The sequence below is a fragment of the Pongo abelii genome, chromosome 22, assembly GCF_028885655.2.
Source record: "Pongo abelii isolate AG06213 chromosome 22, NHGRI_mPonAbe1-v2.0_pri, whole genome shotgun sequence".
NCBI classification, from domain to species: Eukaryota; Metazoa; Chordata; class Mammalia; order Primates; family Hominidae; genus Pongo; species Pongo abelii.
The window spans coordinates 23,175,545-23,186,875 of NC_072007.2; the positions used below are offsets into that span (position 1 = coordinate 23,175,545).

The 11,331-nt window shown below is 40.8% G+C and overlaps 1 protein-coding gene across 1 annotated transcript; it reads left to right on the plus strand.

Annotated features, from left to right (window-relative positions):
• Window positions 1–8,472: 8,472 nt before the first annotated feature.
• LOC100442310 (single-stranded DNA-binding protein 3-like) lies at window positions 8,473–11,062 on the plus strand. The gene is given in 2 exon segments (XM_063720849.1): window positions 8,473–10,299; window positions 10,302–11,062. Coding segments are annotated over 2 exon segments (1,164 nt in total). The 5' UTR covers window positions 8,473–9,278; the 3' UTR covers window positions 10,445–11,062.
• Window positions 11,063–11,331: the final 269 nt, after the last annotated feature.

The following is an 11,331-nucleotide window of genomic DNA, read 5'->3' on the forward strand; positions in this document are numbered from 1 at the left end:
TTGACTTTTGGTCCGGTGTGGTGGCTCACGCCTGTAATCCCAGCAGTTTAGAAGGCTGAGGTGGGTGGATCACCTGAGGTGGGGAGTTCAAGACCAGCCTGGCCAACATGGTGAAACCTACAAAAATTAGCTGGGCGTGGTGGTGCATTTCTGTATCCCAGCTACTTGGGAGGCTGAGGGAGAAGAATCCCTTGAACCCAGGAGGCCCACGTTGCAGTAAGCCAAGATCACACCACTGCACTCCAGCCTGGGTGACAGAGTGAGACTCCCTCTCAAATAAATAAATAAATAAAATGTTGAATTTTTACAAGTCGTTGTTCCCATTCCAATTTTTGAATGCAACTGCAGTCTCTTACAAAACAGCCTTGTTAAACTAATTTGCTGATATTTAATTCTTAAGTAAAAGGGGAATTCCACAGGAATTTATATTGCTCTTTTATAAATCTCTTGAACCCGGGAGGAGGAGGTTGCAGTGAGCCAAGATCAGGCCATTGCACTCCAGCCTGGGTGACAGAGTGAGATTCTGTCTCAAACAAAAATAAAAATAAAAAAGAGGAAAAATCCGGCACAAGTATGCAGAGAAAGGTGAAGTGAGTAAAGGGTCTAACCCATAACTCTGAATTCCAAAGTTTGAGCTAATGCTCCAAAACACAGGAAATGCTATTTGCTTGTGAAATCATGTGTGCTTTTCATAAAAAGTAGAAAGTATTTGCACAGGTTTATGCAGTCCTGAGGGGCAGAGATGAATCTGTCATTTGCAGATATGAAGACAGCTCAAGGTAGTGATCCTGGACATTCAGAAGGGGAAATTAGACATGAGATCCAGGGCTGGATGCTCACTCAATTAGCCAGTCCCTGGGTCACTCAGGGGAAACCTATGCTGATTTCTGGAGCTCTTTCTTTGTATAGTTCATTACTTTAAATTTGAGATGCTCACTTAGCCCTCCTAAAATAATATTTCTCTCTCTTCAACTCAGGGATTTCTCCAAGAAATGTCTGGGTTCTGCTGTCAATGGTGTTGTCCAGTAAGTATCCCCAGGCAGAAATAAGGGGCTATTGTAGGGCTTACATTGTTTGTTTCTCTTGTCAACTGGAGAAAAACAGTCCTTAGTTGCTGATTGTCTAATGTTTGAAAATGATTGTTTTATATAGTTTGTCTAGTTTTCTAATTGTTTATAGTGGAATCAGTCATTAGCCCCTGATTAGAGACAGAATCTCTCATCTACTGAACTTTTTACTTTAATTTAAAACTTTTTAAAATGTTATATTTTAATTTTGTTACAGAATATAGTAATACATTATCCTAGTGTAAAATTTAAAAGGTAAGTAATACATAGTAAAAAAAAAAATTCCTCCCACTTTCATTCCCAGAAGTAACTGATGTAACAAAATCTTTCCGTCTTTTAGAGTTATTATATGTATCTATAAAATAAAACACAGGAAACTAGCCATAATAAAATAATGGGGTGTAAAGGAATTCAATCACATAAAATGTTAGGTCAAATTTATTGTGAGATTAATAAAAATTATACTTTTGTTAAACTATTACTCTCACAAAAAGCACAAAATGATTGTGAAACTTACAGCACACATTACTGACTAGTGAATTAAGTAACCGCCATTGATTGTGAGGCAGTGACTTCTATGTCCCCTTCCCCATCTCATTACTTACAAGTCATGTATAAGAGTCTCCTTTGTTCTGTAACTTCTCTGACAGTTGTGATTGAAATTTTCAATTTTTGTCAAGCTGGCTAATGTAAAACATCATCCTGTTTTATGTTTAATAGCATTTCCCTGATTACCAATATTAAGCATTATATATTGTCTATTCATGTTTTCATATTTTGTATAATGTCTATATCCTTTGTTCATTATTTAATTGTGTTATTTGTATTCTTTATATATTATTCTTTAACACATTGCTGTTTATATATTGGTTATATTTTACATTTTCTTCTAGTTTATGGGAAGTCTTTTTCTTTTCCTAAGACAATCTATTGATAGATATAACTTGTGAATATTAAAGTTATAATTAAAGTTATCAAATGTTTGAGATAAATTTATTCATTAGCTCTTTATGAGTTTTTGGTTTTTTTCAGGTTAAATGAAATAACTTCATTTTTTTGTTTTTTGATGTGAAGAACTTGGTGGAGAAATTAAAATTTCAGATGCAGAAAAAGAAGCAAGAAAATTGCTGAAATGACAGGCATGAGTAGATAACAGGTGTGATGGTTAATACTAAGTGTCACCTTGATTGGATTGAAGGATGCAAAGTATTGTTCCTGGGTGTGTCTGTGAGGGTGTCACCAAAGGAGATTAACAGTTGAGTCAGTGAACTGGGAGATGCAGACCGACCCTCAGTCTGGGTGGTCACCCTCTAATCAGCTGCCAGCGCAGCTAAGATAAAAGCAGGTAGAGGAATATGGAAGGGCTGGACTGGCTCCACCTTTCTCCCCTGCTGGTTGCATCCTGCCCTCAAACATCAAACTCCAAGTTCTTTCAGCTTTTGGACTCTTGGACCTACACCAGGGGTTTGCCAGGGGCCCTCAGGCATTCTGCCACAGACTGAAGGCTGCCCGGTTGGCTTCCCTACTTTTGGGATTTGGGGACTCAGATTGGCTTTCTTGCTCCTCAGCTTGCAGATAGCTTATCGTGCAACTTCACCTTGTGATTGTGTGTGTCAATACTCTTTAATAACTCGTTTTATATATACATTTATCCTATTAGTCCTGTCCCCCTAGAGAATCCTAATACAACAAGACACAGCACCTAGTCACAGTAAGAGGGGTGGACATTATTTAGAAGCAAAGACAGTTCACCCATATGAAAAGGAGAGATAACAGAATGTAGGTATAGATATATAAAGATGAGCAGATGTAGAGACTGGAGATTTTGAAATTCTTGTCAAATAATCACTTTTTTTTTACAAGTGAAATAGAAAATAAACTCATCAGCAAAGAGTGAAGATGGAAAGGAGAGAAAATAAATATGAACTGTTACTCTGGGAAAGGATGAGAGTGAATGGAGCAGGGAATATTTTTTTCTGGAAAACATAAAGACATGAGCTTTGTGATCATGAATTTCAGTTGAAAGAAATCAACCTGTTTCCCTCTTATTCTATTTTAAATTTCAGTTTTATTTATTTAAAAATCTGAACATAATATCCATAATTATAGTATTATACAGAAGAATTTCACTGCCCTAAAATTCCTCTGTGCTCCATCTGCACGTCCCTCTGTCCCCCATAGCTCCTGGCAACCACTGATTCTTTTTAACTGTCTCCATAGTTTTGCCTTTCCCAGAATGTCATGTAGCTGGAGTCATACAGTATGTAGCATTTCCTGATTGGCTTCACTCAGAAATATGTAATTGAGATTCCTTTATGTCTTTTCATGGCTTGATAGGTCATTTCTTCTTAATGCTGAATAATATTTCATTATTTGGATGTATTACAGTTTATCCATTTACCTAATGAAGGACATCTTCCAAGTTTGGCAATTATGAATTAAGCTGCTATAAACATTATTGTGCAGGTTTTTGTGTGGACATGTTTTCAATTTCTTTAGGTAAATACTAAGGAGCATTATTGCTGCATTATGTGATAAGAGTTTGCTTAGTTTTGTAAAAAGCTGACCAACTGTTTTCGTAAGTGGTGTAACATTTGCATTCCTACCAGCATCACCAGCATTTGGTGCTGTCTGCCTTTCATATTCATCAGACTTAAGCTTCATAATTTTGCTGCACTTACTTTTAAAATGAAAGTCTTCAATTCATTCCCTGCTTTGTTTCTTAAACAATCTTGAATGAGTTCTTTAAAGTCTAAAAATCTCCGGAAAATAAAAGTGTTAACTCTATATTGACAGCTGAAGTTTGCAGAGCAAAGGAGTGACACTAAATTGGTGATGATATAAAACCTCAGATGAAAAATTCTAATAGCTAAAGAAGAGGTATGATATTTTCATATATAGTTCCTTCTCGTTTACATGTGTAAACTTAAGAGAGTCAGGAGTATTGTATTCTTAGGAAAATCAGAGCACTTCAAAAAATTGTTGTTTGTAATGTTTAGAAATTTAGACCCAACATTTTCATGGTATAACTAGAGTAGACTTAGCTAAACAGAACCATTTATTAGTCTGTTGTACATACTGTTTTAGACACATTTATTATATTATAAACTACAAAAGGAGAATAAAGTAGTGTAAACTACTTTGAGAAGGTATCTAATAAAAATAAGATAATTATGGGATTTCTATTATCCACACTCAATTAAGACTAATATTTTTAATTAAAAAAAGTTTTTTAAAGAAGAATTCCTGAATGGTAATTGATAGTACATTACCTTGGTTTTTCTGATAAAAATCCTTGAAGAATAAAAATCATTTCTTCCTGCCTCTGTATTACAATCAGCATAATTGAAATAATATGCTTCAATTGTTAGTAAAGTAACATTTATGTTTTGGGATCAGTGAGGCTAAGCCAGCACTAAGAATTTTATTACTATTCCTCCACTGCATTTTAGAGAGTTATTTCTTCTTCCTTAAACATACCACAATAATGAGTCTGCTAGGTCCATTTAGATTATCAGCCCAACCCTAAAAGAAAGAAGATTTCTATTGGTTACACATTTCAGAAGATCGTTGTATCTTTGGAACATCTGCAGTCTCATCTTAATAAATTTCAAACAAGAGCACTGAGACCCCAGCCAATAGAAATATCTAATTCAGTATTATTAAGATCCAAAAGATCAGTGGCAAAGTATTGGCTATTTTCTGCATTTTGACTATGCAAGAATTAAAATTTTGCCAGGATCGTGGTTCGTAGCAGGAGTCATGAATGGTTTTGTGGTGTTTTATGACATCTTAAGGGCTACATTGAACCTCGTTCTTTTATCATGATCTGCTAAGCAATTCACCAACCGTACTTCTCCACCTCAGTCCTGACTTTAGCCTCCTCAGGAGAATACTGGAGACATGATTGGTAGTAATGGCCCATTTCTTGACATTTTTGACCAGCTATAGAGTCCATGCCAGATACACATATATGTGTGTGTATATGTTGTGTGTGTGTGTGTGTGTGTGTGTTGACTTGCTTAAAGATGTTACAGGGAAGATTATGTTTAAGAACAGTTAGAGGGAAATGTCTTTTTGAGTTTGTTTCCTAAACCCTAAGCCATTCAGCTGACCTTATTATGTCTGTTTGCCTCATAGTGTAAAAGTCAAAATGTGTGTGTATAATGGGAGAGGAGAGAGGTGGGAGGAGAAGATGAAGGGATTAATATCCATGAGCCTATTAGTAAGGACCTGCCTTTTACTAGAGACTGAGCACTCCTCATACATTGTCTTATTAAACCAGCTCTCCAAAATAGTATCCCTCCTGTTTTATGGAAGGGACAACCCCAAAATATTGCATTGTCAGTAAGTGGTGGAGCTGGAATTTATCTGCCCCAAAGCTTCACAGACTTGCTTTAAAGAAGGTGGTATAATTCTATCTCACACCAGTTAGAATGGCGATCATTAAAGAGTCAGGAAACAACAGGTGCTGGAGAGGATGCGGAGAAATAGGAACACTTTTACACTGTTGGTGGGACTGTAAACTAGTTCAATCATTGTAGAAGACATTGTGGTGATTCCTCAAGGATCTAGAACTAGAAATACCATTTGATCCAGTGATCCTATTACTGGGTATATACCCAAAGGATTATAAATCATGCTGCTATAAAGACACATGCACACATATGTTTATTGCAGCACTATTCACAACAGCAACGACTTGGAACCAACTCAAATCTCTATCAATGATAGACTGGATTAAGAAAATGTGGCACATATACACCATGGAGAACTATGCAGCCATAAAAAAGGATGAGTTCATATCCTTTGTAGCGACATGGATGAAACTGGAAACCATCATTCTGAGCAAACTACCGCAAGGACAGAAAACCAAACCAAACACTGCATATTCTCACTTATAGGTGGGAACTGAACAATGAGAACATTTGGACACAAGGCGGGGAACATCACACACCAGGGCCTGTCATGGGGTGGGGGGATGGGGGAGGGATAGCATTAGGAGAAATACCTAATGTAAATGACGAGTTAATGGGTGCAGCAAACCAACACGGCACATGTATACATATGTAACAAACCTGCACGTTGTGCACATGTACCCTAGAACTTAAAGTATAATAAAAAAAAGAAGATAGTATAATTCAAAGTACTTTCAAAAGGACATAGCACTATACTGAGGTTAGAAAAAATAGTATTATCAAACTGAGATCCTTCTGTGCACTTTGTAACGCTTGTTTACCCTGGCAGTTGCAATACTACCAATTTGACCATTAAGAACATTCGGTATGTTTAAACTATAGTGGGAAAGCCAAGATATGAAACCATCACCCATGGGAATTTTGAGGCTAGAGTAATTAGAAGCTAATTTAAGATCTCCATCCAACTCTAGGACAGTCAGGGTAACTGCCAGAGAAGCTGCATGCTGGGTAAATCCTGATCCCAAAGTGGAATTTTGCCCTAGTATAATGGGTTCATATTTGATTGGCTGCATTTAGCTATAAATCCTGAGGAGGAGGAAGAGGAGGAGGAGGAGGAAGGGAAGGGGAAGAGGAAGAAGAGGAAGAGGAAGAAAGAAGAAGAAGGAAGAGAAGGAGGAGGAGGGGGAGAAATGACATCAGAAAGTAATTGGGCTAGAAGAACTTTAATTTGGAAGCAAAACACAGAATCCTGGTGAGTGGGCTTACTGGGAAAGGCTCGCTCCACGTTGCTCCCACAATGGAGGGCCTTATGATGGTGATGGTTAGGTTTCTGCTCTCCTGCTGCACCACCATTGCTCCCAGGGCCTTGCTGTAGGTGCAAGAATTGGGCGGATCTCTGATCAGCTTGGGTGTGATCTCGTCAATAACAGCGTCATCTAACCACCTAAAAGGTAGTCAGAATGAAAAGAATTCTAGCACCACATGTTAGACAATAGACTAAAAGGAAAATGTGACACACAAATAGTCAAACAAAACTTCCACCTTTTAGCCTTGGTTCTGGAATTCAGAACAGTCACACGATACCAAGTTTGAGGGCATACCTGTTCAAAGCGTGCATGAGCTCTTTGCTCTTCACTGCTAAGCCCAATCTCTTCAGCCAAACCCTATGCCCTCCCATCTAGAGAGATAGGCAGGTAGATAGACCAATAGAATCAATAGCAATACCACTTTATTATTACTACTAGTATAGGGCTATTAGTACTACTTTATTAGTATGACTTTAGCACTACTATTACTTTATCAATTACTTTATCAATATTATGACTTTATCTGTAGTAGTGCTAATTTGAGGTAATTACATACAACCTGTTTACTTCCTCTCCAAGAAGCTCGTAAGTACATTCATTGCACACATTTTTGAGTCTCAGTCATTCTCCCAGTAGTGTGCTGGATGCAATGTTCAGGAAGTTTGAGGCTCTCATCCAAGGCATTTCAGTGGCAGCCCTGTTCAGTGTTGTCCCATAGAAGCCCAGTGCAGTGATCCTGAAGACTTTAGCTTTACATTTTAAAATTTTCATTCAATGCAAATCAAACCGAAGTGACTACTTTTGGCAGACTGACAATCTCTTTTAGCAAATCTATGTAATGCATTTCGAAGGTCTGTTTAGAGTCTGTGCTAATAACTTGCTAATTATTTCCAGAGATTTCCAATGAATTCTGAAGTCTGTGAATTGGGGTGATTATAGTACTCTGAAATTGCTTCAAAATCATGAATATTGAATTCTCCTACTTATAATATGACATGTATCATGAATAAATGAGTTATCATAGCATCAGCCTAATCTTTCTTAAAAATATGTCAGAACTGGCCTGGCGGAGTGGCTCACACCTGTAATCCCAGCACTTTGGGAGGCCAAGGTGGGCGGATCTTCAGGTCAGGAAATCGAGACCATCCTGGCCAACATGGTGAAACCCCATCTCTACTAAAAATACAAAAATTAGCTGGGCGTGGAGGCACATGCCTGTAATCCCAGCTACTTGAGATGCTGAGGCAGGAGAATCGCTTGAACCCAGGAGTTGGAGGTTGTAATTAACCAGGATCGCACCACTGCACACCAGCCTGGTGACAGAGTGAGACTCCATCTCAAAAAAAAAAAAAAAAAAAGAACCATTTGATAAACCCAAAGTCTATCTACACGTCTCTAAGAGAACAAAAAATTATTGTCAACTAAATATGTAACATTTATTCTAGCTGACAGATCTATGTGCTTAAATTATTGATATAGCGCTTTAAAAATTAAGCTTCCATTATACCTGGTGTGAGATGGTATCTCATTGTGGTTTTGATTTGTGTTTCTCTGATGGCCAATGATGGTGAGCATTTTTTCGTGTGTCTGCTGGCTGCATAAATGTCTTCTTTTGAGAAGTGTCTGTTCATATCCTTTGCCCACTTTTTGATGGGGTTGTTTGTTTTTTTTCTTGTAAGTTTGTTTAAGTTCTTTGTAGATTCTGGGTATTAGCCCTTTGTCAGAAGGGTAGATTGCAAAAATGTTCTCCCATTCTGTAGGTTGCCTGTTCACTCTGATGGTAGTTTTTTTTTTTGCTGTGCAGAAGCTCTTTAGTTTAATTAGATCCCATTTGTCTGTTTTGGCTTTTGTTGCCATTGCTTGACATAGGAACGCTTTTACACTGTTGGTGGGAGTGTAAACTAGTTCAACCCTTGTGGAAGACAGTGTGGCGATTCCTCAAGGATCTAGAACTAGAAATACCATTTGACCCAGCAATTCCATTACTTGGTATATACCCAAAGGATTATAAATCATGCTACTATAAAGACACATGCACACATATGTTTACTGCGGCACTATTCACAATAGCAAAAACTTGGAACCAACCCAAATGTCCATCAACGACAGACTGGATTAAGAAAATGTGACACATGAGACCAGCGGCAGCGGTGCTGGAGGCGCAGAGGGCGCCGCAGGCGGAGCCCGGCGAGCCCGCGAGCAAGCGGAGAGCGGGCGGTCTTGCGGGAGGTGGTGGCGACATCCCAGGCGGAGCTGGCACGGGAGGAGTTCCAGGGCAATGGGGCCACCGCCCGGGCTGATGCTTTGACAGCTGGAAAGAGCGCGGAGCCAGCGCCTGGTCGGGAGGGAGAGGAGCGCGGCGAGGAGAGCTCCAGCTAGCGAGAGAGCGAGCGAGCGCCTGGGAGGGGGCAGGGAGCGAGGGGCAGCTCCGGAGAGCCGGGGCGTGGCGGCTGTGGCGAGGTTTGGCGCCCTCTTCCCTGCAAACCATGTTTGCCAAAGGCAAAGGCTCCTTGGTGCCCTCGGACGAGCAGGCTGGGGAAAAGTTAGCTTTATACGTCTACGAATATTTACTGCAGGTAGGAGCACAGAAATCTGCACAGACCTTCTTATCCGAGATTCGCTGGGAAAAAACATCACGTTGGGAGAACCGCCTGGGTTTTTGCACTCGTGGTGGTGTGTATTTTAGGACCTTTACTGTGCAGCTCCTAAAAGGAGAGACACTTGTGAACATTCAAGTGAAGCAAAAGCCTTTCCTGATTATAGTGCAGCAGCTGCCCCGAGCCCCGTGCTTGGCAACATTCCCCCCAACGATCGGATGCCGGGAGGCCGAGTCCCGCCAGGTTTCTTTCAGGCTCCTCCGGGGTCACTGCCCTCGCCGCACGCACAGCCTCCACCTCACAATCCTAGCAGCACAATGGGACCCCACAGTCAGCCTTTTATGTCACCGAGATACGCAGGCGGCTCCAGGCCCCCCGATCAGAATGGGAAACCAGCCTCCGGGAGGAGTTCCTGGGACACAGCCCCTGCTGCCCAATTCCATGGATCCCGCACGACAACAAGGCCACCCCCACATGGGAGGATCAATGCAGAGAATGAACCCTCACCGAGGCATGGGGCCCATGGGTCCCAGCCCACAGAATTACGGCAGCAGCATGAGACCACCACCCAATTCCCTCGGCCCCGCCATGCCTGGGATTAACATGGGCCTGGGAGCCGGCAGACCCTGGTCCAATCCTAACAGTGCTAACTCAATTCCATACTCCTCCTCATCACCTGGTACCTATGTGGGACCCTCTGGTGGTGGCGGCCCTCCAGGAACACCCACTATGCCCAGTCCCTCAGATTCAACAAATTCCAGCGACAACATCTACACAATGATTAATCCAGTGCCGCCTGGAGGCAGCCGGTCCAACTTCCCGATGGGTCCCGGCTCGGATGGTCCAATGGGCAGCATGGGCGGCATGGAGCCACACTACATGAACGGATTGTTAGGATCAGGCGACATAGATGACTTCCAAAAAATTCTCCTAACAACGTAAATAGTATTAGCAATCTTCCAGGCACCCCTCGAGATGACGGCAAGCTAGGAGGGAACTTCCTCCACTCCTTTCAGAATGACAATTATTCTCCAAGCATGACGATGAGTGTGTGATTCTCCCCTTCTCCAAGACGCTGAGACAGCCGGCATTGCAGGCGGGAAGATGCCAGAAATTACGCAAGAAGTGAGGTGTCATTATCCAGGTGCTTGTGGGGAGGGCATCTCCTGCTCCCCTCAACCCCCTCCCACCCCATCCACGCCCACCTTTCCCAATTTTAGTTTCATGCAGTAAAAAGGCCGAACTTTTATTCCATAAAACAAAACAAAAACAAAAGAAAGAAAGAAAGAAAGAAAAAATGTGGCACATATACACCATGGAATACTATGCAGCCACAAAAAAGGATGAGTTTGTGTCCTTTGCAGGGACATGGATGAAGATGGAAACCATCATTCTCAGCAAACTATCATAAGGACAGAAAACCAAACACCACATGTTCTCACTCATAGGTGGGAACTGAACAATGAGAACACTTGGACACAGGGCAGGGAACATCACACACGGGGGCCTGTCCTAGCTTGGAGGCTAGGGGAGGGATAGCATTAAAAGTACCTAATGTAAATGACGAGTTAATGGGTGCAGGAAACCAACATGGCAGATGTATACCTATGTAACAAACCTGCACGTTGTGCACATGTGCCCTAGAACTTAAAGTATAATAATAAAAAAATTAAGCTGCCAGAATATTCTAGGGTGATTTTTCTGATCAATGTGGTACATTTATTTCTATTTTATACAACAGAACATAATGATACTATTTTGATTGTAGAAAATCTTCACTGTTACCACCTTGCTGATATGACACATTTTTGAACAACTACGATGTGCACAAGGTTAAGACTTATTCAGAATCACAACTCTCAGTATTAATGCCTCATTTGATTCTGGGGTAGAACATGGGCATTGAGTATAATGTTTCCATTTTTCTTGCTTTGCTTCTGTG